Genomic DNA, 25,242 nt, shown 5'->3' with positions numbered 1-25,242 from the left:
ATTAAATATCAAACTATAACATTCCCTCTGCTCTCCAAACAATCAAAGCGCTCAACTAGTGTTCACAAAAATTAAAAGGACCACATTAGTTACATCACATCTTAACATTAAGTTGAACATCTCTACAAATAACATTTTCTAATTGTTGCCATTGTTTCTTAACGATGCCTATAGCTGCTTAACCAACCAGAAAACTACCTGACAGATTTAATTAATTTCATGCAAAGCCCAATGAAAAAAAAGTGTTATATTAATTTTTGGTAGCTCTAGACGAAAAAAGCATAGGTAAGACACTCACATATTTGAAGGGCGCATTGAGACTTTGACCTCTTTGGTTTCTTAGAGCCAGTGAAAGGGCTTAAATTCGAAAACTGGTGCTTGAGCCACATGGCGCGATCTTCCTCAAAGGTTTTTCTCTGGGAGCAGAAGATAAATAAAGTGTGGTTACACTAGCAGAGACAGCATCAATTGCACTCACCTCTTGGCTCAGTCGAATTGCTGCCTCGGTAAAGTTCCTCCTCTCCCTCTCAAAGTTCTTCCTCTGTTCCTCCAGGATCTTCCACTCGTCCCGGAGATGATCCTTTTCTCTGGAAATGTGGGAGTCGCCCAGCCCGGCGGTCGTCTCCTCCTCACACTGAGAACTTAGCTTCTGTTCCAATTATGCATCTATTTGTTAATCTTCCAACACATTTCCATAAAATGTTGTTTCAAACCTGCAGGAGGTGTTGCTGTTTCAAAATGTAGTCTTGACACTGCCGCACCTCGAGCTTTAGTTTGCCCATTTCTTTTGATGTTCCTCGAGAAATGGGCTCAGCGTCTTCACTTTCATCTGTCGAAACTAATGGCAAGTACAGTTATATTTCTAGAATTTACAGTATACTAGCCCCTATCGAAATTCTTTATTTTAAGATGTTTGGCCAATTCTCACCCAATTGCCATGTGAATATAGCCCCCCCAAATAATTTAGTAAAGAGGAGTGCGACTACCTCGGTTGTCCAGCTTCTCAACGTGGTTTTTTAGTCTTCGCCACTGCCGTCGAACACTATTAGTCAGCTTCTCTCGAGTGTGAACACTAAACAGTTCCGAGCTCTCCTTAGCAGGATCGAGCACTTCTTCCTCTTCATTAGATTCAATCTGGATCAACAGAAAGAGCCTCAGCTTCTAGTACATCACATTAAAAATTCATTCATTGGCCGGACATCTTATCAAGGGTCAATAAGGGTGCTGGAGCCTATCCCAGCGGTAGCCAGCCAATTGCAGGGCAGAAGGCAGACAATGATTCCCTCTCAACTCACACCTAGGGAGAATTTAGAATGTTCAACCAGCCTACTCTGCATGCTTTTGGGACATGGGAGGAAAGCTTAGCACCCGGAGAAATCCCACGCAGGAGAACATGCAAACTGCACACAGTGAGGACCAACCAGGGATCGAACCTTCGACCCTAGAACTCTGAAGGCGACATGCTAACTACTCGTCCACCGGGCCACCTGCTTATTTAACTAGGTGAATATTTCCAACCGTCTAAATAAGCATATTTTAAATTATTGCATCATTCCCACAACTTGAATTATGTACATACTTATTAAAACATACTAAATGTAATGAGACACTTGTTAAACACATTGTAAACAAAACTGAGCATCAAGACAAAACAAACTGGGAGTATAAACTATATATAAAAATAATATATTCTGTGGTACGTGCCTAACCCGCTGGCCGCCAGTAAATGATCATTGCCAACGTTCGCAGTTCAAATCGCTTGGAAATTAATCGCCGTTAATACTGAATTAGGCTGCTTGACCTGGAGTGGTTGTGCATGATGTCACCGAGTGTGCATTCCACCTACTTCTATGGCACCGTTGTCCTGTTTGTCTCCTTTGGCAATTGACTTTCTGGAACTGAGAATGACCACCATGTCTTTTTTCATCTGTTTCAAAACTTTTCTCAACTCGGCATTTTCCAGCAGTAGCTCCCTCTGCGTGCTCTCGTAGTCCGTGAGCAGAGTTTTGTACATCTCCCCCTGGTGCCTGCGTTCAAGCGCAAAATTAATCACAAACAAGCTTTTGGTTTGTTTTGTGTTACGAATATGAATTACTTTGCTTCTGTCTTCTCAGTCTTCCAGAGGCTTCTTTTCCCGTCTGCTCTTCCTAGTTTGTTTGCTATGTCAATGGCTAAATTCAGTAAAAGGTTAGCTTTGGTATATTCGGTTAGTTGAACAATGATGGTGTAAGATAGGAGATCTAACCAAGTCTCTTCTCCTTTTTGTCACCCAGGAGCTGATTCAGCTTCTCCTTCAGTTTGTTAAACTCTCGCTCTTTCCTCTTCATCTCGTGATTGTACTGGCTGGCTCGGCTAGAAATAATGTTCTGCATCTTGTGAATCTGGAACAAAAGTGTTGTTACTTCCATATCGTAAAGTGCTCCTATATAATTAAAAAAAAATCTCATTCATAGGTGTTTTGCTTTTGGGACCATAGATTGGTTGCAACTAAGTTATAGGGCACAAATTGAGACAGACAACCATTCACACTCACAATCGCACCACAACTGATTGGAATCGATCTCACACTGCTCAAACCAAAGCCTGGCGAGTGAACCACTACACTATCAAGTGGCTACATCACATTAAATATAAGTTGCACCTGACTAGAAGTCAGGGGACCTGCCAAAGAAGGTCCCCACCTTGTGGACTTCCTGTGTGTGGCTCCATTTTTTTTTACCTAGGTCTACAATGTCTTGTGTCTGTCTTGCTACTGCAACCAAGAAATTTCCCGAATACGGGATGAAATAAAGTTCTAACCTAACCTAGAACTTTGACTAGACAGACAGATATAGATAGTTCTATAAACAGGCACTGGTCAGTGTTAAATCACCTCTTCCTTTTCATTTTTCAGAGAGTTCTGCAAGCTCTTCACTTTCAGCTGATGCTGCCTTTCCCGTTCAAAAAGTCCTGTGTTCTCTCTTTTGGCAATTTCGAGCTGCTCCTATATTAAGAACATGGGATCCAGAGTTTACCACAAAATGAACTATTTTGCAAATTCCATCATGATGCACTAAAGCACGGTACATATGGACTGAGAGAACAAAAATCATCCTAGCTATTTTTCACTTTTTCCACACACTCAACACACAAATTGGAGGTGAAACAACCTTTAGCCGTGTCCTGGTAAGCTGCAGGGAGTCCACATTTTTGGTAGACTTCAGATGCTCTTGCTCCAAGTTCTCCAGGGTTTGGCAGCCCTTTCGGTGCACTTGTAGTAGTTCATACATGCCGTTGAGCACAGAGATGACATTCGCATCCAAGTTGCTACCTGACTGCACCCAAACCTGTGAATTGCCATCGAGCTTCGTCCACACCGGAGAAAGACCCAGTGATAACAATTCCTGTAAAAGGAGAGGGGAGCCAAAGCAATTGAAGGATTTTTCCACTATACCAGGGAAGTCAGACTCGGGTTGGTTTGCAGGCCGCTTTAACGTCAACTTGATTTCACGTGGGCCGGACCATTTTAGATATAATATTTAGATATTTTTTTAAATAAATGGATTAAAAGAACTGGATTAAAAACCCTGAATATTCAGTTTTTATAGAACTAAAACAATGTTTATTTTAGTTTTTTTATAAATATTTTTAGATTTTACAAAATGATTTTTGAACTAAAAACACAGAAAAAATGATTAAAAAAAATCAATTATTGATTTAAAAGGGGGAAATCAGGAAATTTAATATACATCTATACTCTTCATTTTAATTTGATCCTAAAACAGAAAGTCGGCACTCATGATTTACTTTCCCGGGCCACACAAAATGATGCGGCGGGCCAGATTTGGCCCCCGGGCCGCCACTTTGACACACGTGCACTATACAGTAATTTACGTTAATTGTCTGTACTTATTCTTACAAAATTGCAAAGGATGTACTGGTTTATGTAAAGATTTTTACGACATTTAGTTATTAGCTACAATGAGAAGACTACGAGATTCTGTCTTTTTGTCCAAATTGTGGTTTTTAGTCACCAACCTGGTTGATTTGTTCTACACATTCTTCCACGTTGTCCTCAGTGCAGAAGTTTGTGAGCATGTAAGAGTTCCTGTGGAGCGGTGAATCGTTCATGTGGCCCATTTGAGAGGGTGTTGGGCATTTGCCAGAGCTGCTACAAACGTCCTTGACATCTGAATTTTTGGGGGGTAATTAGGTGCAGCGCACATGTCAAAAGTTAAAAGGTAAGCATTTTTCAGAAAGTAATCAGTGTTGAACAAGCACATTTAAAATGAAATAAGTCTTTGCACTTTTTCATAGCAAATCCTCCAAATGGTGAGGACTGTTTTTAATGTGTCATTACAATGTCTTCATCTTGAACTCACCTAAGGAAGATTCTGGCATGGTTAAAGTGGAGCTTCCAACGTTTTAAACATCCACTACACATACATTTGCTCACGTATGGTGTTCCAGTATGCTCCAATGCAGTCAGCTCCTGAAATAGATTTTCAGATTAGCAGTGCCAGCACAGTGTAGTCCGGATTACAAGACGATGCATAATAACACAAAAACAGGGTGAAGGTGACACAGTGAAGAAAGCGCTCAAATGTTTTTTTTTTCATTTCGACTGCCCTACAATGCCTGTAGGAAAATTCTTTGCCCTGAAACAGTGGGCAAATGTAAAATTTCTCAATTTAGAAGAGTCACACCATTTGGGAAATACAGATCCTACGCTAACAATTGAGAAATAATGCACGCCAGCTCCCACTGGTGGTACTATAAAAATACTGCCTATGTAATAAGAGTAATTTTGTAATTTTTAAGAATGGACTCATGGCGGGACGATTTAAAGGTCCGTCGGCTATTTCCAGATCGCTATATTGACTTGAGTTGTAGCTCTCAGCACGACCAGAAAAATAAATATATCAGTGAAAAACAAGCTCTTATAACCAGAAGTGCTTTGTTCCAGATTTATATTTCTTGCGGGTTAATCAGCACAAGTTAGGATTTCAATCCAATTTCAGTAAAGATTTTTGCCAGTATCAGGCAAAGATTAATTTTGAAACCCACCTTATTTTGTTGTATTATAGTTTTTTTAGAGGCCCAAGAATGATCACTTTTCATGCCATTCACTGACTTTGTGTGTTCACGAGTATAAATGTGATTTTGAAATGTAATTTTCTTCAATACAAATCATGACAATAACCAAGGTTTTAAGAATAGAATTGGATAGCTTTATCATTGCATGTAAAATACAACTTCACTTAAGCACTGCTCCTAATTTCTAAGGACATTTTAATTATTAAAAGTAGGAAGGATCTTCTAAAAACATGCGCATGTAAATACATACCATTATAATGTGTTTCACAGATCTGCAGAAGATAGTATTTTCCCATTTTTAATGTAATAAATGAATCTTATTCAAATATTTTTGGTAACTATGAATCATTTTCTCGATATTATTGTTATTTACAGAGAGGAGTGTCACTACAGGTGGTTTTTTTAACAGCTCACGAGTTGTAAGCAGCATTTTATCTAAATGCTTTTAGGATTAGTTGATCAAGATAATCCCAGACAGGCAGGGTGCAGATTTATCCTCTTTGCAACACACTGAATAATTCCCATTCATTAAATATAGCACGTTATCTCAGTATTCTGTTCTTCAGTGGGTATTTTCTGCAAAAACAGCGTCATGTATCAAATGATCGCAATGCTTTTACGTGACATTTTGCAATTTTAATTCATCCTCGGGGGGAAAAATATCAGTACAATGCCATCATAACGACGAAGAGCAACTTTTAATTTTACCTTATCGGTTAAATGGCCGTTTACTAGAATTTCCAATAGTGAAATCATTACGATTTACGATGAAGGCAACAAGTTTGAGGATTAATTGGGAGTGAACGTGTACGTGTCATGATCATGAAGTACTTTAAAATATGAGGTAATAAACATGAGGTAACATAACATCTTGGTGAGATCATCATCACTTGCGTATTTATAACTTATAAACAGTGCAAAAAAGGGGAAACAGGTGGCGATCTCGCCCCAAATTTGCCCCCCTCTTCTGGCGGAATTAAGTTTAGATTTCATGTTTTAAATGCAGAAAAAAAGATGAAAGATGGATAATGTATATACTTACAAAACGCCACTGTTCTCTTCCTTAGTAATTCATTGTCACCTGGTAGCTCACCAGGCTGGTATCCACAAATTAGAACATGCTTACAAGAAGCACGCGGATTGGTTGCTATGGCCGAGAGCATCAACAAAGAATCCTCTGATTGGATCTCGCTCGGTTTTTTAGCGATTGATTTTCTCATTAATTCCTATTACAAGTCGATGGCTGATTAAATCATAATTTAACCACCAACCATGATTAAAACTTAAATGAATGAAAACTGCAAAAGGCACTAAAAATGAACACTGGATGTGGCCTTTAATGACATACTTTTATTTTAAATTTAATCGTTTTTAAGTCATTCACTACCATTGACAATGATAGACGTCCAATTCATTTTAAAGCTGGTTGTCAATCCTAATATTTCATTGCCATTGACGGCAAAAGTTCTCCAATTCGGGGCTTGGACGTCTAGGATTGTCATTGGCAGCCAATGGGTTAGAAATGCCTTTTAAAGTATTGTGCATTCAGAAATGCACAAACACGATAGTGCAATCTGAATTGATGACACATCTTTTGCTGATGGACATCCTAAGACGGCAATAAAGTCATAATAACAATATCGTATACAGGTTTGTATGAGATCCAATCTATGCGATTAATATTCAAAAAAGAAATGAACAACAACATATAGACGTTTTACTTTTTGACCATTGTTAACCAAGTGTCGCTGTCCAGGGTCCTAGTACACAACAACTATCAAGAAGTCAGCACACCATACCTCGATATTCAATATTGTAGTCAAATATTACTCTTTAAATACATGAAAAGACATAAATATGTAAAAAAAATGCTGTATATATAATGTTTCATAATGATGAAATAAGTCAAAGGGCACAATTTGAAATTTTGAAACGTGCTCACAGAGAACCGAAACAGTTATTTAAGAAATTAAAATATATGTTTTTTGTATGAGTAGAATGTGCCTTTGACACTGACAATAAATCTAACACAAAACGGGATAAGTCACTTATGAATATGTTCTCAACACATTGGCCAGCTTCAGTCGCTAACTGGCACAGGGCCGCCTGCAGACTCCGATGAGCAAAGCAACGGGTCTGTGGCCTCGTTTCGTTTGGCTTCCAGCCACCATGTTTCCATCTCACCTTTCCCCTGTTGGAAGCAAAAAAAACCTGTCAGAATTAAAGAAAAAAACACAGCTTTTTACTCTAGCCCTGTAGCTCACTGGCACATTGGTCTCCATATGAGAACCAGAGGGTCTAATCACTATGACCTGTGGCTTGTTGGACTAGTGGTATGATTCTCATTTAAGATGCAAGAGGTCCCGGGTCCGACCTCCGAGCGAGCCCTCCATTCTTGGAACTGTGACATCAAGGGAATCTGGCACAATGGTAACCATTTGAGAATCAAGGGGTCAACCTACCTGCACCTGTGGCTCGTTGGTCTAGTGGTATGATTCTCACTTAGGGTGTGAAAGGTCCCGGCTCCGACTCCCGGATGAACCCTCCATTCTTGGAACTGTGACTTTGAATGGAATCTGGCACATTGGTAACCATTTGAGAACCAAAGGTTAATGTTGCCCACGCCTGTGGCTCGTTGGTCTAGTATGATTCTCGCTTAGGGTGCGAAAGGTCCCGGGCCCAACTCCCTGATGAGCCCTCCATTCTTGGTACTGCCACATTGAAGGGAATCTGGCATATTGGTGACCATTTGAGAACCAAAGGGTAAGGTTGCCCACATCTGTGGCTCGTTGGTCTAGTGGTATGATTCTCGCTTAGGGTGCGAGAGGTCCCGGGTCCAACTGAGCCCTCCACTTTTGGAACTGTGACATTGAAGGGAATCTGGCATATTGGTGACCATTTGAGAACCAAAGGGTAAGGTTGCCCACATCTGTGGCTCGTTGGTCTAGTGGTATGATTCTCGCTTAGGGTGCGAGAGGTCCCGGGTCCAACTCCCGGACGAGCCCTCCACTTTTGGAACTGTGACATTGAAGGGAATCTGGCATATTGGTGACCATTTGAGAACCAAAGGGTCAATTAACCTGCTCGTTGGTCTAGTGGTATGATTCTTTCTTAGGGTGCGAGAGGTCCCGGGTCCAACTGCCGGACGAGCCCTCCATTCTTAGAACTGTGACATTGAGGGGATTCTGGCACATTGGTAACCATTTCAGAACCAAAGGGTAAGGATGCCCACACCTGAGGCTCGTTGGTCTAGTGGTATGATTCTCGCTTAGGGTGCGAGAGGTCCCGGGTCCGACTCCCGGACGAGACCTCCATTCTTGGAACTCTGACATTGAAGGGAATCTGGCACATTAGTGACTATTTGAGAACCAGAGGGTCAACCAACCTGTACCTGTGGCTCGTTGGACGAGTGGTATGTTTCTCGCTTAAAGTGCGAGAAGTCCCGGGTCCATCTCCTGGATGAGCCCTCCATTCTTGGAACTGTGACATTGAAGGGATTCTGGCACACTGGTGACCATTTCAGAACCAAAGGGTAAGGTTGCCCACACCTGTGGCTTGTTGGTCTAGTGGTATAATTCTCGCTTAGGGTGCGAGAGGTCCTGGGTCCGACTCCCGGACGAGCCCTCCATTCTTGGAACTGTGACATTGAGGGGAATCTGGCACATTGGTAACCATTTGAGAACCAAAGGGTAAGGATACCCGAACCTGAGGCTCGTTGGTCTAGTGGTATCATTCTCGCTTGGGGTGCGAGAGGTCCTGGGTCCGACTCCGGGACGAGCCCTCCATTCTTGGAACTCTGACATTGAAGGGAATCTGGCACATTAGTGACCATTTGAGAACCAGAGGGTCAACCAACCTGCACCTGTGGCTCGTTGGACGAGTGGTATGATTCTCGCTTAAAGTGCGAGAAGTCCCGGGTCCAACTCCTGGATGAGCCCTCCATTCTTGGAACTGTGACATTGAAGGGAATCTGGCACATTGGTGACCATTTGAGAACCAAAGGGTAAAGTTGCCCACATCTGTGGCTCGTTGGTCTAGTGGTATGATTCTCGCTTAGGGTGCGAGAGGTCCCGGGTCCAACTCCCGGACGAGCCCTCGACTTTTGGAACTGTGACATTGAAGGGAATCTGGCATATTGGTGACCATTTGAGAACCAAAGGGTCAATTAACCTGCACCTGTGGCTCGTTGGTCTAGTGCAGGGGTCGGGAACCTTTTTGACGAAGAGAGCCATAAACAATTCATATTTTCAAACATTATTCCTTGAGAGCCATACTAAGAAATTAAAAGTAAAAATACATGAAACATGTGCAATTTATGAATCATTTCACCACGTTGGAAGTAAAAAAAGTCTCTGAATTCTTTTCAGTACATTTTTTCACTGTTGCTAATCAATGAGTATCAATCAGAGTATGCATGCAGAAGAGTCTAATGAAGAAAAATTATGATTAAAAAGGTGCTAGAGATAGTGTCGGGGCCACATTAACACTCCTATTGGTGTGTTCGGGACTTAGGTCTCTCACCAGCGGTTCCCATATTTTACCACAGGTTAGCGTAGAGCCATATACACCCATCAAAAGAGCCACATATGGCTCTCGAGCCATAGGTTCCCTACCCTTGGTCTAGTGGTATGATTCTCGCTTAGGGTGCGAGAGGTCCTGGGTCCGACTCCCGGACGAGCCCTCCAGTCTTGGAACTGTGACATTGAGGGCAATCTGGCACATTGGTAACCATTTGAGAACCAAAGGGTAATGTTGCCCATACCTGTGGCTCGTTGGTCTAGTGGTATGATTCTCGCTTAGGGTGCGAGAGGTCCCGGGTCCAACTCCTGGACGAGCCCTCCATTCTTGGAACTGTGACATTGAGGGGATTCTGGCATATTGGTAACCATTTGAGAACCAAAGGGTAATGTTGCCCATACCTGTGGCTCGTTGGTCTAGTGGTATGATTCTCGCTTAGGGTGCGAGAGGTCCCGGGTCCAACTCCCGGACGAGCCCTCCATTCTTGGAAATGTGACATTGAGGGGATTCTGGCACATTGGTAACCATTTCAGAACCAAAGGGTAATGTTGCCCATACCTGTGGCTCGTGTGTCTAGTGGTATGATTCTCGCTTAGGGTGCGAATGGTCCCGGGTCCAACTCCCGGACGAGCCCTCCATTCTTGGAAATGTGACATTGAGGGGATTCCGGCACATTGGTAACCATTTCAGAACCAAAGGGTAAGGTTGCCCATACCTGTGGCTCGTTGGTCTAGTGGTATGATTCTCGCTTAGGGTGCGAGAGGTCCTGGGTCCGACTCCCGGACGAGCCCTCCATTCTTGGAACTGTGACATTGCAGGGAAGCTGGCACATTGGTAACCATTTGAGAACCAAAGGGTAATGTTGCCCATACCTGTGGCTCGTTGTTCTAGTGGTATGATTCTCGCTTAGGGTGCGAGAGGTCCCGGGTCCGACTCCCGGACGAGCCCTCCATTCTTAGAACTGTGACATTGAGGGGATTCTGGCACATTGGTAACCATTTCAGAACCAAAGGGTAAGGATACCCACACCTGAGGCTTGTTGGTCTAGTGGTATGATTCTCGCTTAGGGTGCGAGAGGTCCCGGGTCCAACTCCCGGACGAGCCCTCCACTTTTGGAACTGTGACATTGAAGGGAATCTGGCATATTGGTGACCATTTGAGAACCAAAGGGTCATTTAACCTGCACCTGTGGCTCGTTGGTCTAGTGGTATGATTCTCGCTTAGGGTGCGAGAGGTCCCGGGTCCGACTCCCGGATGAGCCCTCCATTCTTGGAACTCTGACATTGAAGGGAATCTGGCACATTGGTGACCATTTGAGAACCAAAGGGTAAAGTTGCCCACATCTGTGGCTCATTGGTCTAGTGCAGGGGTCTCGAACTCAATTTACCTGGGGGCCGCTAGAGGCCGAGTCTGGGTGAGACTGGGCCGCATCAGGATTTCCACAAGAAAAGCACTGATAAAACATTCCAACGTTATCAAATATCTTTATTTTTTAACAAAAAATAATGAATTAAATAAATTAACTTAGAGATGAATAAAAAATAAATCAATCAGTAATACAAAACCAAATAATACTAATGAGCATACAGTAGATATACACTGGCTGGCTAAGTAGAGAAAATGAATTATTTTTATTCCGTTTCAAATGTCTGTATTAACAGCTCTTTAACCTTTAACTTTCTGAACTTGAATGGAACATTGAACATGAAATATTCTGAACATGGCTTCTCTTGCCTACTCCTTGTTGCTAGAGACCTGGCAGCGCTTCTTCTCACACAGTCACATTTGGCTTGAGGGAGGAAGCAGTGGAGACCCTCAGTAGAGCTTGAAGATGCTCATCAGTAAGTCTGGACCTGTACTTGGACTTATTGAAGTTCAAGGTGGAGAAGAGCTTCTCACACAAGTATGTGCTCCCAAAAAGGCACATGGTCCGCTTGAACCTTCGGGAAAGTTCAGGGAAGCTGGGGGTCAACTCTCTCAAAAATTGCCCAAGCTTGTCTGCTTCTCCACTCACCTCCCTGAACTTGGCTTTGAGTGCAGAGTTGCACTGGAGGTCAATGAGCTCCATTTGAAGCTCAGGAGGGGCATCTTGCACATCAAAGGAGAAGGGGTCCGCAAAAATGTGAAATGTGGCTTTGTGTGTCTTGAAGTCTGCAAATCTGTGATCAAATTCCTCCTGTAGCTTCGAAATGGCCTCAACATACTTCTCACCACTAAATGGTGTGCCTGCATCCACGAGAGCCTTGCATGCTGGGAAATGGCAAAGGTTTGTTTCCATAACACAAGTTTAGTGCAAAATGCTCTCACGTTGTCATAGGCAGCACTGACAAGTTGCCCCTGGCCTTGTAGCTTCTTGTTCAGTACATTAAGCTCATGTGTGATATCAACAAGAAAAGCCAAGTCCATGAGCCATTTGGGATCACTTAGCACAGGATCAATCAACTCACAAACGGCGTAGCTAGCTTTGACTGCTGCATTACTGTCTTTGGTAGCCTTCTTGAAGAAATCCTGTTGCCTCAGAAGACGTGTTTTCAGACTGGCAACCTGGTTGGCTCTCTCATCTCCCTGGTATTTTTCGTACTCCTCAGCATGTCTCGTAGTACAATTACGTTTCAAATTGTATTCCTTGTGCACCGCAACTTTTTCAGTGTAAATGAGACACGTCGGGGTGCCCCTGTGTTCAACAAAGAAATATTGCACTCCCCACTTTTCTTGAAACTGTCTGTGCTCATCACCGACCTTTCTCTTCACGGCAGGCTTTGAAAGAGACATCTCTGGGGCTCTGTAATATGTTTTTCCACTTGGAATGAGTCTCGGGTTGATCTTTCACATTCAGTCGCGCGGGTTTGTGGCGCATGTGCACTTTCGCTCTCCGTTTCAATCGCGGAGATGGCTACAGACACTGACACAGGCTGGATCACGGATCATAGCGCCTCATTCAGTTCTATGCTGAGAGCAGCGGAGGAGTGTGCGCGCCGAGCGGAGTGATCGGCCTCACGGCTTCTCCTCCGCCCAGCTGATTGGAGGAATGAATGAGTGAGTGAGCGAGGCACTGGACAGCCCGGCCGATGTCCCGCCCTCCAGAGCCGTATACCTCACCGTGATTGGTTCATTCAGCTCCGAACCAAAGTTCCCTCTAATTTTTTGTTGGTCTGAGCAGAAAGACAACCTCCCTGAGCGCACTGAGTACCAGTGTGAGCGACATCATCGGTACTCGGATGATTCGCCTAAAGACGTTTCGCCGACGGACGTTTGACAGACGGGCAGGTCGCCGAATGGACGTTCCACCGAACGTTCATTCGGCCGAACGGAGGTTTCGCCGAAACGGGATTCGAACGCTCGCCCCGCCGGATCGTGTGTGTACAAGTTTTTCAACCTCGGCCCGCGGGCCATATACGGCCCGTTAGGATTTTTAATCCGGCCCGCCGCCGGTGTTGTCCAAATTATAGTAAAAATCAATGTTCGTCTACCATCAATGGCAGTCCGGGAGTAAGCACCCTTGGGCAGGCAGATGTAGCAGAACCGAGGGGTAAAATGACAGCAATCGGGTCAAATCCATCCTAAAACAGCATTTAATGATTAAATACAAATACTGGATGATATCGCGATGGAGGCAAAAAAACGTCTATAGACGTCCATTCGCCAAACGGCTCAAAATGCTCTCAAATTCGGTCAAATCCAGCTGAAAACAGCGTTTAATGATTAAATACAAATACTAGTATTTGTATTTAATCATTAAACTAACAAATACTAGTACGACCTGTCCGTCTGTCAAACGTCCGTCGGCGAAACGTCTTTAGGCGAATCATCCGGTCACGACATCATCATTGCTCGCTATCGGCACACCAGTATCACACCTGCAACAAGCAGGTGCATGTCAATGTTCCCTCTAATTTTTCATGTAAAACATGCTGTAAAACAAGAAAAACATGAGTGGACAGAGCTACTGCCACTGGCTGCCACTTAAACGGCGCCATCATGGGGAAAGGGGTAAAAAAAAAAAAAAAAAAAAAAAAAAAAAAAAAAAATCGATCTTTCATATTAAGACGGGGGCCGCAAATTATCGTCCCGAGGGCCGCAGTTGGCCCGCGGGCCGCAAGTTTGAGACCCCTGGTCTAGTGGTATGATTCTCGCTTAGGGTGCGAGAGGTCCCGGGTCCAACTCCCGGACGAGCCCTCCTCTTTTGGAACTGTGACATTGAAGGGAATCTGGCATATTGGTGACCATTTGAGAACCAAAGGGTCAATTAACCTGCACCTGTGGCCCGTTGGTCTAGTGGTATGATTCTTTCTTAGGGTGCGAGAGGTCCCGGGTCCAACTGCTGGACGAGCCCTCGATTCTTGGAACTGTGACATTGAGGGGATTCTGGCACATTGGTAACCATTTCAGAACCAAAGGGTAAGGTTGCCCACACCTGTGGCTCGTTGGTCTAGTGGTATGATTCTCGCTTAGGGTGCGAGAGGTCCTGGGTCCGACTCCCGGACGAGCCCTCCAGTCTTGGAACTGTGACATTGAGGGGAATCTGGCACATTGGTAACCATTTGAGAACCAAAGGGTAATGTTGCCCATACCTGTGGCTCGTTGTTCTAGTGGTATGATTCTCGCTTAGGGTGCGAGAGGTCCCGGGTCCGACTCCCGGACGAGCCCTCCATTCTTAGAACTGTGACATTGAGGGGATTCTGGCACGTTGGTAACCATTTCAGAACCAAAGGGTAAGGTTCCCACACCTGAGGCTTGTTGGTCTAGTGGTATGATTCTCGCTTAGGGTGCGAGAGGTCCCGGGTCCAACTCCCGGACGAGCCCTCCGCTTTTGGAACTGTGACATTGAAGGGAATCTGGCATATTGGTGACCATTTGAGAACCAAAGGGTCAATTAACCTGCACCTGTGGCTCGTTGGTCTAGTGGTATGATTCTCGCTTAGGGTGCGAGAGGTCCCGGGTCCAACTCCCGGACGAGCCCTCCATTCTTGGAACTGTGACATTGAGGGGATTCTGGCACGTTGGTAACCATTTGAGAACCAAAGGGTAATATTGCCCATACCTGTGGCTCGTTGGTCTAGTGTTATGATTCTCGCTTAGGGTGCGAGAGGTCCCGGGTCCGACTCCCGGATGAGCCCTCCATTCTTGGAACTCTGACATTGAAGGGAATCTGGCACATTGGTGACCATTTGAGAACCAAAGGGTAAAGTTGCCCACATCTGTGGCTCATTGGTCTAGTGGTATGATTCTCGCTTAGGGTGCGAGAGGTCCCGGGTCCAACTCCCGGACGAGCCCTCCTCTTTTGGAACTGTGACATTGAAGGGAATCTGGCATATTGGTGACCATTTGAGAACCAAAGGGTCAATTAACCTGCACCTGTGGCCCGTTGGTCTAGTGGTATGATTCTTTCTTAGGGTGCGAGAGGTCCCGGGTCCAACTGCCGGACGAGCCCTCGATTCTTGGAACTGTGACATTGAGGGGATTCTGGCACATTGGTAACCATTTCAGAACCAAAGGGTAAGGTTGCCCACACCTGTGGCTCGTTGGTCTAGTGGTATGATTCTCGCTTAGGGTGCGAGAGGTCCTGGGTCCGACTCCCGGACGAGCCCTCCAGTCTTGGAACTGTGACATTGAGGGGAATCTGGCACATTGGTAACCATTTGAGAACCAAAGGGTAATGTTGGCCGTACCTGTGGCTCGTTGGTCTAGTGGTATGATTCTCGCTTAGGGTGTGAGAGGTCCCGGGTCCAACTCCCGGACGAGCCCTCCATTCTTAGAACTGTGACATTGAGGGGATTCTGGCACGTTGGTAACCATTTCAGAACCAAAGGGTAAGGTTCCCACACCTGAGGCTTGTTGGTCTAGTGGTATGATTCTCGCTTAGGGTGCGAGAGGTCCCGGGTCCAACTCCCGGACGAGCCCTCCGCTTTTGGAACTGTGACATTGAAGGGAATCTGGCATATTGGTGACCATTTGAGAACCAAAGGGTAAAGTTGCCCACATCTGTGGCTCATTGGTCTAGTGGTATGATTCTCGCTTAGGGTGCGAGAGGTCCCGGGTCCAACTCCCGGACGAGCCCTCCTCTTTTGGAACTGTGACATTGAAGGGAATCTGGCATATTGGTGACCATTTGAGAACCAAAGGGTCAATTAACCTGCACCTGTGGCCCGTTGGTCTAGTGGTATGATTCTTTCTTAGGGTGCGAGAGGTCCCGGGTCCAACTGCTGGACGAGCCCTCGATTCTTGGAACTGTGACATTGAGGGGATTCTGGCACATTGGTAACCATTTCAGAACCAAAGGGTAAGGTTGCCCACACCTGTGGCTCGTTGGTCTAGTGGTATGATTCTCGCTTAGGGTGCGAGAGGTCCTGGGTCCGACTCCCGGACGAGCCCTCCAGTCTTGGAACTGTGACATTGAGGGGAATCTGGCACATTGGTAACCATTTGAGAACCAAAGGGTAATGTTGCCCATACCTGTGGCTCGTTGTTCTAGTGGTATGATTCTCGCTTAGGGTGCGAGAGGTCCCGGGTCCGACTCCCGGACGAGCCCTCCATTCTTAGAACTGTGACATTGAGGGGATTCTGGCACATTGGTAACCATTTCAGAACCAAAGGGTAAGGATACCCACACCTGAGGCTTGTTGGTCTAGTGGTATGATTCTCGCTTAGGGTGCGAGAGGTCCCGGGTCCAACTCCCGGACGAGCCCTCCACTTTTGGAACTGTGACATTGAAGGGAATCTGGCATATTGGTGACCATTTGAGAACCAAAGGGTCAATTAACCTGCACCTGTGGCTCGTTGGTCTAGTGGTATGATTCTCGCTTAGGGTGCGAGAGGTCCCGGGTCCAACTCCCGGACGAGCCCTCCATTCTTGGAACTGTGACATTGAGGGGATTCTGGCACGTTGGTAACCATTTGAGAACCAAAGGGTAATATTGCCCATACCTGTGGCTCGTTGGTCTAGTGTTATGATTCTCGCTTAGGGTGCGAGAGGTCCCGGGTCCGACTCCCGGATGAGCCCTCCATTCTTGGAACTCTGACATTGAAGGGAATCTGGCACATTGGTGACCATTTGAGAACCAAAGGGTAAAGTTGCCCACATCTGTGGCTCATTGGTCTAGTGGTATGATTCTCGCTTAGGGTGCGAGAGGTCCCGGGTCCAACTCCCGGACGAGCCCTCCTCTTTTGGAACTGTGACATTGAAGGGAATCTGGCATATTGGTGACCATTTGAGAACCAAAGGGTCAATTAACCTGCACCTGTGGCCCGTTGGTCTAGTGGTATGATTCTTTCTTAGGGTGCGAGAGGTCCCGGGTCCAACTGCCGGACGAGCCCTCGATTCTTGGAACTGTGACATTGAGGGGATTCTGGCACATTGGTAACCATTTCAGAACCAAAGGGTAAGGTTGCCCACACCTGTGGCTCGTTGGTCTAGTGGTATGATTCTCGCTTAGGGTGCGAGAGGTCCTGGGTCCGACTCCCGGACGAGCCCTCCAGTCTTGGAACTGTGACATTGAAGGGAATCTGGCACATTGGTAACCATTTGAGAACCAAAGGGTAATGTTGGCCGTACCTGTGGCTCGTTGGTCTAGTGGTATGATTCTCGCTTAGGGTGTGAGAGGTCCCGGGTCCAACTCCCGGACGAGCCCTCCATTCTTAGAACTGTGACATTGAGGGGATTCTGGCACATAGGTAACCATTTCAGAACCAAAGGGTAAGGATGCCCACACCTGAGGCTCGTTGGTCTAGTGGTATGATTCTCGCTTAGGGTGCGAGAGGTCCCGGGTCCGACTCCCGGACGAGCCCTCCATTCTTGGAACTCTGACATTGAAGGGAATCTGGCACATTGGTGACCATTTGAGAACCAAAGGGTAAAGTTGCCCACATCTGTGGCTCGTTGGTCTAGTGGTATGATTCTCGCTTAGGGTGCGAGAGGTCCCGGGTCCAACTCCCGGACGAGCCTTCCACTTTTGGAACTTTGACATTGAAGGGAATCTGGCATATTGGTGACCATTTGAGAACCAAAGGGTCAATTAACCTGCACCTGTGGCTTGTTGGTTTAGTGGTATGATTCTTTCTTAGGGTGCGAGAGGTCCCGGGTCCAACTGCCGGATGAGCCCTTGATTCTTGGAACTGTGACATTGAGGGGATTCTGGCACATTGGTGACCATTTCAGAACCAAAGGGTAAGGTTGCCCACACCTGTGGCTCGTTGGTCTAGTGGTATGATTCTCGCTTAGGGTGCGAGAGGTCCCGGGTCCGACTCCCGGACGAGCCCTCCATTCTTGGAAATTTGACATTGAGGGGATTCTGGCACAATGGTAACCATTTCTGAACCAAAGGGTAAGATTGCCCATACCTGAGGCTCGTTGGTCTAGTGGTATGATTCTCGCTTAGGGTGCGAGAGGTCCTGGGTCCGACTCCCGGATGAGCCCTCCATTTTTGGAACTGTAACATTGAAGGGAAGCTGGCACATTGGTAACCATTTGAGAACCAAAGGGTAATGTTGCCCATACCTGTGGCTCGTTGGTCTAGTGGTATGATTCTCGCTTAGGGTGCGAGAGGTTCCGGGTCCAACTCCCGGGCGAGCCCTCCGTTCTTGGAACTGTGACCTTGAGGGGATTCTGGCACGTTGGTAACCATTTGAGAACCAAAGGGTAATATTGCCCATACCTGTGGCTCGTTGGTCTAGTGGTATGATTCTCGCTTTGGGTGCGAGAGGTCCCGGGTCCGACTCCCGGATGAGCCCTCCATTCTTGGAACTCTGACATTGAAGGGAATCTGGCACATTGGTGACCATTTGAGAACCAAAGGGTAAAGTTGCCCACATCTGTGGCTCATTGGTCTAGTGGTATGATTCTCGCTTAGGGTGCGAGAGGTCCCGGGTCCAACTCCTGGACGAGCCCTCCTCTTTTGGAACTGTGACATTGAATGGAATCTGGCATATTGGTGACCATTTGAGAACTAAAGGGTCAATTAACCTGCACCTGTGGCCCGTTGGTCTAGTGGTATGATTCTTTCTTAGGGTGCGAGAGGTTCCGGGTCCAACTGCCGGACGAGCCCTCGATTCTTGGAACTGTGACATTGAGGGGATTCTGGCACATTGGTAACCATTTCAGAACCAAAGGGTAAGGTTGCCCACACCTGTGGCTCGTTGGTCTAGTGGTATGATTCTCGCTTAGGGTGCGAGAGGTCCTGGGTCCGACTCCCGGACGAGCCCTCCAGTCTTGGAACTGTGACATTGAGGGGAATCTGGCACATTGGTAACCATTTGAGAACCAAAGGGTAAAGTTGCCCACATCTGTGGCTCATTGGTCTAGTGGTATGATTCTCGCTTAGGGTGCGAGAGGTCCCGGGTCCAACTCCCGGACGAGCCCTCCTCTTTTGGAACTGTGACATTGAAGGGAATCTGGCATATTGGTGACCATTTGAGAACCAAAGGGTCAATTAACCTGCACCTGTGGCCCGTTGGTCTAGTGGTATGATTCTTTCTTAGGGTGCGAGAGGTCCCGGGTCCAACTGCCGGACGAGCCCTCGATTCTTGGAACTGTGACATTGAGGGGATTCTGGCACATTGGTAACCATTTCAGAACCAAAGGGTAAGGTTGCCCACACCTGTGGCTCGTTGGTCTAGTGGTATGATTCTCGCTTAGGGTGCGAGAGGTCCCGGGTCCGACTCCCGGACGAGCCCTCCATTCTTGGAAATTTGACATTGAGGGGATTCTGGCACAATGGTAACCATTTCTGAACCAAAGGGTAAGGTTGCCCATACCTGAGGCTCGTTGGTCTAGTGGTATGATTCTCGCTTAGGGTGCGAGAGGTCCCGGGTCCGACTCCCGGACGAGCCCTCCATTCTTAGAACTGTGACATTGAGGGGATTCTGGCACGTTGGTAACCATTTCAGAACCAAAGGGTAAGGTTCCCACACCTGAGGCTTGTTGGTCTAGTGGTATGATTCTCGCTTAGGGTGCGAGAGGTCCCGGGTCCAACTCCCGGACGAGCCCTCCGCTTTTGGAACTGTGACATTGAAGGGAATCTGGCATATTGGTGACCATTTGAGAACCAAAGGGTCAATTAACCTGCACCTGTGGCTCGTTGGTCTAGTGGTATGATTCTCGCTTAGGGTGCGAGAGGTCCCGGGTCCAACTCCCGGACGAGCCCTCCATTCTTGGAACTGTGACATTGAGGGGATTCTGGCACGTTGGTAACCATTTGAGAACCAAAGGGTAATATTGCCCATACCTGTGGCTCGTTGGTCTAGTGTTATGATTCTCGCTTAGGGTGCGAGAGGTCCCGGGTCCGACTCCCGGATGAGCCCTCCATTCTTGGAACTCTGACATTGAAGGGAATCTGGCACATTGGTGACCATTTGAGAACCAAAGGGTAAAGTTGCCCACATCTGTGGCTCATTGGTCTAGTGGTATGATTCTCGCTTAGGGTGCGAGAGGTCCCGGGTCCAACTCCCGGACGAGCCCTCCTCTTTTGGAACTGTGACATTGAAGGGAATCTGGCATATTGGTGACCATTTGAGAACCAAAGGGTCAATTAACCTGCACCTGTGGCCCGTTGGTCTAGTGGTATGATTCTTTCTTAGGGTGCGAGAGGTCCCGGGTCCAACTGCCGGACGAGCCCTCGATTCTTGGAACTGTGACATTGAGGGGATTCTGGCACATTGGTAACCATTTCAGAACCAAAGGGTAAGGTTGCCCACACCTGTGGCTCGTTGGTCTAGTGGTATGATTCTCGCTTAGGGTGCGAGAGGTCCTGGGTCCGACTCCCGGACGAGCCCTCCAGTCTTGGAACTGTGACATTGAGGGGAATCTGGCACATTGGTAACCATTTGAGAACCAAAGGGTAATGTTGGCCGTACCTGTGGCTCGTTGGTCTAGTGGTATGATTCTCGCTTAGGGTGTGAGAGGTCCCGGGTCCAACTCCCGGACGAGCCCTCCATTCTTAGAACTGTGACATTGAGGGGATTCTGGCACATAGGTAACCATTTCAGAACCAAAGGGTAAGGATGCCCACACCTGAGGTTCGTTGGTCTAGTGGTATGATTCTCGCTTAGGGTGCGAGAGGTTCCGGGTCCGACTCCCGGATGAGCCCTCCATTCTTGGAACTCTGACATTGAAGGGAATCTGGCACATTGGTGACCATTTGAGAACCAAAGGGTAAAGTTGCCCACATCTGTGGCTCATTGGTCTAGTGGTATGATTCTCGCTTAGGGTGCGAGAGGTCCCGGGTCCAACTCCCGGACGAGCCCTCCTCTTTTGGAACTGTGACATTGAAGGGAATCTGGCATATTGGTGACCATTTGAGAACCAAAGGGTCAATTAACCTGCACCTGTGGCCCGTTGGTCTAGTGGTATGATTCTTTCTTAGGGTGCGAGAGGTCCCGGGTCCAACTGCTGGACGAGCCCTCGATTCTTGGAACTGTGACATTGAGGGGATTCTGGCACATTGGTAACCATTTCAGAACCAAAGGGTAAGGTTGCCCACACCTGTGGCTCGTTGGTCTAGTGGTATGATTCTCGCTTAGGGTGCGAGAGGTCCTGGGTCCGACTCCCGGACGAGCCCTCCAGTCTTGGAACTGTGACATTGAGGGGAATCTGGCACATTGGTAACCATTTGAGAACCAAAGGGTAATGTTGCCCATACCTGTGGCTCGTTGTTCTAGTGGTATGATTCTCGCTTAGGGTGCGAGAGGTCCCGGACGAGCCCTCCATTCTTAGAACTGTGACATTGAGGGGATTCTGGCACATTGGTAACCATTTCAGAACCAAAGGGTAAGGATACCCACACCTGAGGCTTGTTGGTCTAGTGGTATGATTCTCGCTTAGGGTGCGAGAGGTCCCGGGTCCAACTCCCGGACGAGCCCTCCACTTTTGGAACTGTGACATTGAAGGGAATCTGGCATATTGGTGACCATTTGAGAACCAAAGGGTCAATTAACCTGCACCTGTGGCTCGTTGGTCTAGTGGTATGATTCTCGCTTAGGGTGCGAGAGGTCCCGGGTCCAACTCCCGGACGAGCCCTCCATTCTTGGAACTGTGACATTGAGGGGATTCTGGCACGTTGGTAACCATTTGAGAACCAAAGGGTAATATTGCCCATACCTGTGGCTCGTTGGTCTAGTGTTATGATTCTCGCTTAGGGTGCGAGAGGTCCCGGGTCCGACTCCCGGATGAGCCCTCCATTCTTGGAACTCTGACATTGAAGGGAATCTGGCACATTGGTGACCATTTGAGAACCAAAGGGTAAAGTTGCCCACATCTGTGGCTCATTGGTCTAGTGGTATGATTCTCGCTTAGGGTGCGAGAGGTCCCGGGTCCAACTCCCGGACGAGCCCTCCTCTTTTGGAACTGTGACATTGAAGGGAATCTGGCATATTGGTGACCATTTGAGAACCAAAGGGTCAATTAACCTGCACCTGTGGCCCGTTGGTCTAGTGGTATGATTCTTTCTTAGGGTGCGAGAGGTCCCGGGTCCAACTGCCGGACGAGCCCTCGATTCTTGGAACTGTGACATTGAGGGGATTCTGGCACATTGGTAACCATTTCAGAACCAAAGGGTAAGGTTGCCCACACCTGTGGCTCGTTGGTCTAGTGGTATGATTCTCGCTTAGGGTGCGAGAGGTCCTGGGTCCGACTCCCGGACGAGCCCTCCAGTCTTGGAACTGTGACATTGAAGGGAATCTGGCACATTGGTAACCATTTGAGAACCAAAGGGTAATGTTGGCCGTACCTGTGGCTCGTTGGTCTAGTGGTATGATTCTCGCTTAGGGTGTGAGAGGTCCCGGGTCCAACTCCCGGACGAGCCCTCCATTCTTAGAACTGTGACATTGAGGGGATTCTGGCACATAGGTAACCATTTCAGAACCAAAGGGTAAGGATGCCCACACCTGAGGCTCGTTGGTCTAGTGGTATGATTCTCGCTTAGGGTGCGAGAGGTCCCGGGTCCGACTCCCGGACGAGCCCTCCATTCTTGGAACTCTGACATTGAAGGGAATCTGGCACATTGGTGACCATTTGAGAACCAAAGGGTAAAGTTGCCCACATCTGTGGCTCGTTGGTCTAGTGGTATGATTCTCGCTTAGGGTGCGAGAGGTCCCGGGTCCAACTCCCGGACGAGCCTTCCACTTTTGGAACTTTGACATTGAAGGGAATCTGGCATATTGGTGACCATTTGAGAACCAAAGGGTCAATTAACCTGCACCTGTGGCTCGTTGGTTTAGTGGTATGATTCTTTCTTAGGGTGCGAGAGGTCCCGGGTCCAACTGCCGGATGAGCCCTTGATTCTTGGAACTGTGACATTGAGGGGATTCTGGCACATTGGTGACCATTTCAGAACCAAAGGGTAAGGTTGCCCACACCTGTGGCTCGTTGGTCTAGTGGTATGATTCTCGCTTAGGGTGCGAGAGGTCCCGGGTCTGACTCCCGGACGAGCCCTCCATTCTTGGAAATTTGACATTGAGGGGATTCTGGCACAATGGTAACCATTTCTGAACCAAAGGGTAAGGTTGCCCATACCTGAGGCTCGTTGGTCTAGTGGTATGATTCTCGCTTAGGGTGCGAGAGGTCCTGGGTCCGACTCCCGGATGAGCCCTCCATTTTTGGAACTGTAACATTGAAGGGAAGCTGGCACATTGGTAACCATTTGAGAACCAAAGGGTAATGTTGCCCATACCTGTGGCTCGTTGGTCTAGTGGTATGATTCTCGCTTAGGGTGCGAGAGGTTCCGGGTCCAACTCCCGGGCGAGCCCTCCGTTCTTGGAACTGTGACCTTGAGGGGATTCTGGCACGTTGGTAACCATTTGAGAACCAAAGGGTAATATTGCCCATACCTGTGGCTCGTTGGTCTAGTGGTATGATTCTCGCTTTGGGTGCGAGAGGTCCCGGGTCCGACTCCCGGATGAGCCCTCCATTCTTGGAACTCTGACATTGAAGGGAATCTGGCACATTGGTGACCATTTGAGAACCAAAGGGTAAAGTTGCCCACATCTGTGGCTCATTGGTCTAGTGGTATGATTCTCGCTTAGGGTGCGAGAGGTCCCGGGTCCAACTCCTGGACGAGCCCTCCTCTTTTGGAACTGTGACATTGAATGGAATCTGGCATATTGGTGACCATTTGAGAACTAAAGGGTCAATTAACCTGCACCTGTGGCCCGTCGGTCTAGTGGTATGATTCTTTCTTAGGGTGCGAGAGGTTCCGGGTCCAACTGCCGGACGAGCCCTCGATTCTTGGAACTGTGACATTGAGGGGATTCTGGCACATTGGTAACCATTTCAGAACCAAAGGGTAAGGTTGCCCACACCTGTGGCTCGTTGGTCTAGTGGTATGATTCTCGCTTAGGGTGCGAGAGGTCCTGGGTCCGACTCCCGGACGAGCCCTCCAGTCTTGGAACTGTGACATTGAGGGGAATCTGGCACATTGGTAACCATTTGAGAACCAAAGGGTAAAGTTGCCCACATCTGTGGCTCATTGGTCTAGTGGTATGATTCTCGCTTAGGGTGCGAGAGGTCCCGGGTCCAACTCCCGGACGAGCCCTCCTCTTTTGGAACTGTGACATTGAAGGGAATCTGGCATATTGGTGACCATTTGAGAACCAAAGGGTCAATTAACCTGCACCTGTGGCCCGTTGGTCTAGTGGTATGATTCTTTCTTAGGGTGCGAGAGGTCCCGGGTCCAACTGCCGGACGAGCCCTCGATTCTTGGAACTGTGACATTGAGGGGATTCTGGCACATTGGTAACCATTTCAGAACCAAAGGGTAAGGTTGCCCACACCTGTGGCTCGTTGGTCTAGTGGTATGATTCTCGCTTAGGGTGCGAGAGGTCCCGGGTCCGACTCCCGGACGAGCCCTCCATTCTTGGAAATTTGACATTGAGGGGATTCTGGCACAATGGTAACCATTTCTGAACCAAAGGGTAAGGTTGCCCATACCTGAGGCTCGTTGGTCTAGTGGTATGATTCTCACTTAGGTTGCGAGAGGTCCTGGGTCCGAATCCCGGATGAGCCCTCCATTTTTGGAACTGTAACATTGAAGGGAAGCTGGCACATTGGTAACCATTTGAGAACCAAAGGGTAATGTTGCCCATACCTGTGGCTCGTTGGTCTAGTGGTATGATTCTCGCTTAGGGTGCGAGAGGTTCCGGGTCCAACTCCCGGGCGAGCCCTCCATTCTTGGAACTGTGACATTGAGGGGATTCTGGCACATTGGTAACCATTTCAGAACCAAAGGGTAAGGATGCCCACACCTGAGGCTCGTTGGTCTAGTGGTATGATTCTCGCTTAGGGTGCGAGAGGTCCCGGGTCCAACTCCCGGACGAGCCCTCCATTCTTGGAACTGTGACATTGAGGGGATTCTGGCACGTTGGTAACTATTTGAGAACCAAAGGGTAATATTGCCCATACCTGTGGCTCGTTGGTCTAGTGGTATGATTCTCGTTTAGGGTGCGAGAGGTCCCGGGTCCGACTCCCGGATGAGCCCTCCATTCTTGGAACTCTGACATTGAAGGGAATCTGGCACATTGGTGACCATTTGAGAACCAAAGGGTAAAGTTGCCCACATCTGTGGCTCATTGGTCTAGTGGTATGATTCTCGCTTAGGGTGCGAGAGGTCCCGGGTCCAACTCCCGGACGAGCCCTCCTCTTTTGGAACTGTGACATTGAAG

General features: G+C 47.6%; 2 protein-coding genes and 65 non-coding genes across 76 annotated transcripts in view; 65 read left to right on the top strand and 2 right to left on the bottom strand.

The window, feature by feature from the left end:
• Positions 1-6,238, bottom strand: part of LOC144078490 (afadin- and alpha-actinin-binding protein-like) — a 38,528-nt gene extending 32,290 nt beyond the window's left edge. For 8 of the 10 annotated variants that reach the window (XM_077606575.1, XM_077606584.1, XM_077606577.1 and 5 more), the window contains exons 1-12: positions 6,119-6,238; positions 4,362-4,471; positions 4,018-4,169; positions 3,150-3,383; positions 2,873-2,983; positions 2,246-2,381; positions 2,096-2,171; positions 1,847-2,027; positions 987-1,134; positions 714-838; positions 479-649; positions 299-416 (exon numbers count right to left, since the gene is read on the bottom strand). In XM_077606575.1, the coding sequence (XP_077462701.1) occupies positions 299-416; positions 479-649; positions 714-838; positions 987-1,134; positions 1,847-2,027; positions 2,096-2,171; positions 2,246-2,381; positions 2,873-2,983; positions 3,150-3,383; positions 4,018-4,169; positions 4,362-4,380 (1,471 nt within the window). In that variant the 5' untranslated portion in view covers positions 4,381-4,471; positions 6,119-6,238. Of the gene's footprint in view, positions 1-298; positions 417-478; positions 650-713; positions 839-986; positions 1,135-1,846; positions 2,028-2,095; positions 2,172-2,245; positions 2,382-2,872; positions 2,984-3,149; positions 3,384-4,017; positions 4,170-4,361; positions 4,792-5,326 lie in introns of those variants that run through there. The other 2 variants (XM_077606580.1, XM_077606583.1) reach the window with 2 other exon arrangements.
• Positions 6,239-6,393: 155 nt separating this feature from the next.
• Positions 6,394-25,242, bottom strand: part of LOC144078489 (atrial natriuretic peptide receptor 2-like) — a 30,660-nt gene continuing 11,811 nt past the window's right edge. The window contains exon 23 of the mRNA XM_077606573.1: positions 6,394-7,267. Coding sequence (XP_077462699.1) covers positions 7,157-7,267 — 111 coding nt within the window. The 3' untranslated portion in view covers positions 6,394-7,156. The remainder of the gene's footprint in view (positions 7,268-25,242) is intronic.
• Positions 8,010-8,081, top strand: trnap-agg (transfer RNA proline (anticodon AGG)). The gene has a single exon. It is a non-coding gene; the product is annotated as a tRNA-Pro (tRNA).
• Positions 8,315-8,387, top strand: trnap-agg (transfer RNA proline (anticodon AGG)). The gene has a single exon. It is a non-coding gene; the product is annotated as a tRNA-Pro (tRNA).
• trnap-agg (transfer RNA proline (anticodon AGG)) lies at positions 9,100-9,171 on the top strand. The gene has a single exon. It is a non-coding gene; the product is annotated as a tRNA-Pro (tRNA).
• Positions 9,843-9,914, top strand: trnap-agg (transfer RNA proline (anticodon AGG)). Its single transcript has one exon. It is a non-coding gene; the product is annotated as a tRNA-Pro (tRNA).
• trnap-agg (transfer RNA proline (anticodon AGG)) lies at positions 10,000-10,071 on the top strand. Its single transcript has one exon. It is a non-coding gene; the product is annotated as a tRNA-Pro (tRNA).
• trnap-agg (transfer RNA proline (anticodon AGG)) lies at positions 10,314-10,385 on the top strand. Its single transcript has one exon. It is a non-coding gene; the product is annotated as a tRNA-Pro (tRNA).
• On the top strand, positions 10,471-10,542 carry trnap-agg (transfer RNA proline (anticodon AGG)). Its single transcript has one exon. It is a non-coding gene; the product is annotated as a tRNA-Pro (tRNA).
• trnap-agg (transfer RNA proline (anticodon AGG)) lies at positions 10,628-10,699 on the top strand. Its single transcript has one exon. It is a non-coding gene; the product is annotated as a tRNA-Pro (tRNA).
• trnap-agg (transfer RNA proline (anticodon AGG)) lies at positions 10,785-10,856 on the top strand. The gene has a single exon. It is a non-coding gene; the product is annotated as a tRNA-Pro (tRNA).
• trnap-agg (transfer RNA proline (anticodon AGG)) lies at positions 14,013-14,084 on the top strand. The gene has a single exon. It is a non-coding gene; the product is annotated as a tRNA-Pro (tRNA).
• trnap-agg (transfer RNA proline (anticodon AGG)) lies at positions 14,170-14,241 on the top strand. The gene has a single exon. It is a non-coding gene; the product is annotated as a tRNA-Pro (tRNA).
• trnap-agg (transfer RNA proline (anticodon AGG)) lies at positions 14,326-14,397 on the top strand. Its single transcript has one exon. It is a non-coding gene; the product is annotated as a tRNA-Pro (tRNA).
• On the top strand, positions 14,483-14,554 carry trnap-agg (transfer RNA proline (anticodon AGG)). Its single transcript has one exon. It is a non-coding gene; the product is annotated as a tRNA-Pro (tRNA).
• trnap-agg (transfer RNA proline (anticodon AGG)) lies at positions 14,640-14,711 on the top strand. Its single transcript has one exon. It is a non-coding gene; the product is annotated as a tRNA-Pro (tRNA).
• Positions 14,797-14,868, top strand: trnap-agg (transfer RNA proline (anticodon AGG)). The gene has a single exon. It is a non-coding gene; the product is annotated as a tRNA-Pro (tRNA).
• On the top strand, positions 15,111-15,182 carry trnap-agg (transfer RNA proline (anticodon AGG)). The gene has a single exon. It is a non-coding gene; the product is annotated as a tRNA-Pro (tRNA).
• On the top strand, positions 15,268-15,339 carry trnap-agg (transfer RNA proline (anticodon AGG)). Its single transcript has one exon. It is a non-coding gene; the product is annotated as a tRNA-Pro (tRNA).
• On the top strand, positions 15,424-15,495 carry trnap-agg (transfer RNA proline (anticodon AGG)). Its single transcript has one exon. It is a non-coding gene; the product is annotated as a tRNA-Pro (tRNA).
• trnap-agg (transfer RNA proline (anticodon AGG)) lies at positions 15,581-15,652 on the top strand. The gene has a single exon. It is a non-coding gene; the product is annotated as a tRNA-Pro (tRNA).
• Positions 15,895-15,966, top strand: trnap-agg (transfer RNA proline (anticodon AGG)). The gene has a single exon. It is a non-coding gene; the product is annotated as a tRNA-Pro (tRNA).
• Positions 16,052-16,123, top strand: trnap-agg (transfer RNA proline (anticodon AGG)). Its single transcript has one exon. It is a non-coding gene; the product is annotated as a tRNA-Pro (tRNA).
• On the top strand, positions 16,209-16,280 carry trnap-agg (transfer RNA proline (anticodon AGG)). The gene has a single exon. It is a non-coding gene; the product is annotated as a tRNA-Pro (tRNA).
• Positions 16,366-16,437, top strand: trnap-agg (transfer RNA proline (anticodon AGG)). The gene has a single exon. It is a non-coding gene; the product is annotated as a tRNA-Pro (tRNA).
• trnap-agg (transfer RNA proline (anticodon AGG)) lies at positions 16,523-16,594 on the top strand. The gene has a single exon. It is a non-coding gene; the product is annotated as a tRNA-Pro (tRNA).
• Positions 16,680-16,751, top strand: trnap-agg (transfer RNA proline (anticodon AGG)). The gene has a single exon. It is a non-coding gene; the product is annotated as a tRNA-Pro (tRNA).
• Positions 16,994-17,065, top strand: trnap-agg (transfer RNA proline (anticodon AGG)). The gene has a single exon. It is a non-coding gene; the product is annotated as a tRNA-Pro (tRNA).
• trnap-agg (transfer RNA proline (anticodon AGG)) lies at positions 17,151-17,222 on the top strand. The gene has a single exon. It is a non-coding gene; the product is annotated as a tRNA-Pro (tRNA).
• Positions 17,308-17,379, top strand: trnap-agg (transfer RNA proline (anticodon AGG)). Its single transcript has one exon. It is a non-coding gene; the product is annotated as a tRNA-Pro (tRNA).
• Positions 17,465-17,536, top strand: trnap-agg (transfer RNA proline (anticodon AGG)). The gene has a single exon. It is a non-coding gene; the product is annotated as a tRNA-Pro (tRNA).
• Positions 17,779-17,850, top strand: trnap-agg (transfer RNA proline (anticodon AGG)). Its single transcript has one exon. It is a non-coding gene; the product is annotated as a tRNA-Pro (tRNA).
• trnap-agg (transfer RNA proline (anticodon AGG)) lies at positions 17,936-18,007 on the top strand. The gene has a single exon. It is a non-coding gene; the product is annotated as a tRNA-Pro (tRNA).
• trnap-agg (transfer RNA proline (anticodon AGG)) lies at positions 18,093-18,164 on the top strand. The gene has a single exon. It is a non-coding gene; the product is annotated as a tRNA-Pro (tRNA).
• trnap-ugg (transfer RNA proline (anticodon UGG)) lies at positions 18,250-18,321 on the top strand. The gene has a single exon. It is a non-coding gene; the product is annotated as a tRNA-Pro (tRNA).
• Positions 18,721-18,792, top strand: trnap-agg (transfer RNA proline (anticodon AGG)). Its single transcript has one exon. It is a non-coding gene; the product is annotated as a tRNA-Pro (tRNA).
• trnap-agg (transfer RNA proline (anticodon AGG)) lies at positions 18,878-18,949 on the top strand. Its single transcript has one exon. It is a non-coding gene; the product is annotated as a tRNA-Pro (tRNA).
• Positions 19,192-19,263, top strand: trnap-agg (transfer RNA proline (anticodon AGG)). Its single transcript has one exon. It is a non-coding gene; the product is annotated as a tRNA-Pro (tRNA).
• Positions 19,349-19,420, top strand: trnap-agg (transfer RNA proline (anticodon AGG)). The gene has a single exon. It is a non-coding gene; the product is annotated as a tRNA-Pro (tRNA).
• On the top strand, positions 19,505-19,576 carry trnap-agg (transfer RNA proline (anticodon AGG)). The gene has a single exon. It is a non-coding gene; the product is annotated as a tRNA-Pro (tRNA).
• Positions 19,662-19,733, top strand: trnap-agg (transfer RNA proline (anticodon AGG)). Its single transcript has one exon. It is a non-coding gene; the product is annotated as a tRNA-Pro (tRNA).
• Positions 19,819-19,890, top strand: trnap-agg (transfer RNA proline (anticodon AGG)). Its single transcript has one exon. It is a non-coding gene; the product is annotated as a tRNA-Pro (tRNA).
• On the top strand, positions 19,976-20,047 carry trnap-agg (transfer RNA proline (anticodon AGG)). The gene has a single exon. It is a non-coding gene; the product is annotated as a tRNA-Pro (tRNA).
• trnap-agg (transfer RNA proline (anticodon AGG)) lies at positions 20,290-20,361 on the top strand. Its single transcript has one exon. It is a non-coding gene; the product is annotated as a tRNA-Pro (tRNA).
• On the top strand, positions 20,447-20,518 carry trnap-agg (transfer RNA proline (anticodon AGG)). Its single transcript has one exon. It is a non-coding gene; the product is annotated as a tRNA-Pro (tRNA).
• On the top strand, positions 20,604-20,675 carry trnap-agg (transfer RNA proline (anticodon AGG)). The gene has a single exon. It is a non-coding gene; the product is annotated as a tRNA-Pro (tRNA).
• On the top strand, positions 20,761-20,832 carry trnap-agg (transfer RNA proline (anticodon AGG)). The gene has a single exon. It is a non-coding gene; the product is annotated as a tRNA-Pro (tRNA).
• On the top strand, positions 21,075-21,146 carry trnap-agg (transfer RNA proline (anticodon AGG)). Its single transcript has one exon. It is a non-coding gene; the product is annotated as a tRNA-Pro (tRNA).
• Positions 21,376-21,447, top strand: trnap-agg (transfer RNA proline (anticodon AGG)). The gene has a single exon. It is a non-coding gene; the product is annotated as a tRNA-Pro (tRNA).
• Positions 21,533-21,604, top strand: trnap-agg (transfer RNA proline (anticodon AGG)). Its single transcript has one exon. It is a non-coding gene; the product is annotated as a tRNA-Pro (tRNA).
• trnap-agg (transfer RNA proline (anticodon AGG)) lies at positions 21,690-21,761 on the top strand. The gene has a single exon. It is a non-coding gene; the product is annotated as a tRNA-Pro (tRNA).
• On the top strand, positions 21,847-21,918 carry trnap-agg (transfer RNA proline (anticodon AGG)). The gene has a single exon. It is a non-coding gene; the product is annotated as a tRNA-Pro (tRNA).
• trnap-agg (transfer RNA proline (anticodon AGG)) lies at positions 22,161-22,232 on the top strand. Its single transcript has one exon. It is a non-coding gene; the product is annotated as a tRNA-Pro (tRNA).
• On the top strand, positions 22,318-22,389 carry trnap-agg (transfer RNA proline (anticodon AGG)). Its single transcript has one exon. It is a non-coding gene; the product is annotated as a tRNA-Pro (tRNA).
• Positions 22,475-22,546, top strand: trnap-agg (transfer RNA proline (anticodon AGG)). The gene has a single exon. It is a non-coding gene; the product is annotated as a tRNA-Pro (tRNA).
• Positions 22,632-22,703, top strand: trnap-agg (transfer RNA proline (anticodon AGG)). Its single transcript has one exon. It is a non-coding gene; the product is annotated as a tRNA-Pro (tRNA).
• Positions 22,946-23,017, top strand: trnap-agg (transfer RNA proline (anticodon AGG)). The gene has a single exon. It is a non-coding gene; the product is annotated as a tRNA-Pro (tRNA).
• Positions 23,103-23,174, top strand: trnap-agg (transfer RNA proline (anticodon AGG)). Its single transcript has one exon. It is a non-coding gene; the product is annotated as a tRNA-Pro (tRNA).
• On the top strand, positions 23,260-23,331 carry trnap-agg (transfer RNA proline (anticodon AGG)). The gene has a single exon. It is a non-coding gene; the product is annotated as a tRNA-Pro (tRNA).
• Positions 23,417-23,488, top strand: trnap-ugg (transfer RNA proline (anticodon UGG)). Its single transcript has one exon. It is a non-coding gene; the product is annotated as a tRNA-Pro (tRNA).
• Positions 23,888-23,959, top strand: trnap-agg (transfer RNA proline (anticodon AGG)). Its single transcript has one exon. It is a non-coding gene; the product is annotated as a tRNA-Pro (tRNA).
• Positions 24,045-24,116, top strand: trnap-agg (transfer RNA proline (anticodon AGG)). The gene has a single exon. It is a non-coding gene; the product is annotated as a tRNA-Pro (tRNA).
• Positions 24,359-24,430, top strand: trnap-agg (transfer RNA proline (anticodon AGG)). Its single transcript has one exon. It is a non-coding gene; the product is annotated as a tRNA-Pro (tRNA).
• trnap-agg (transfer RNA proline (anticodon AGG)) lies at positions 24,673-24,744 on the top strand. The gene has a single exon. It is a non-coding gene; the product is annotated as a tRNA-Pro (tRNA).
• On the top strand, positions 24,830-24,901 carry trnap-agg (transfer RNA proline (anticodon AGG)). The gene has a single exon. It is a non-coding gene; the product is annotated as a tRNA-Pro (tRNA).
• Positions 24,987-25,058, top strand: trnap-agg (transfer RNA proline (anticodon AGG)). Its single transcript has one exon. It is a non-coding gene; the product is annotated as a tRNA-Pro (tRNA).
• On the top strand, positions 25,144-25,215 carry trnap-agg (transfer RNA proline (anticodon AGG)). The gene has a single exon. It is a non-coding gene; the product is annotated as a tRNA-Pro (tRNA).

Source organism: Stigmatopora argus, chromosome 8, assembly GCF_051989625.1.
Source record: "Stigmatopora argus isolate UIUO_Sarg chromosome 8, RoL_Sarg_1.0, whole genome shotgun sequence".
Taxonomy (NCBI): domain Eukaryota; kingdom Metazoa; phylum Chordata; class Actinopteri; order Syngnathiformes; family Syngnathidae; genus Stigmatopora; species Stigmatopora argus.
Note: the sequence above shows the minus strand (reverse complement) of the source record. Positions and strands in the feature narration are given on the sequence as shown.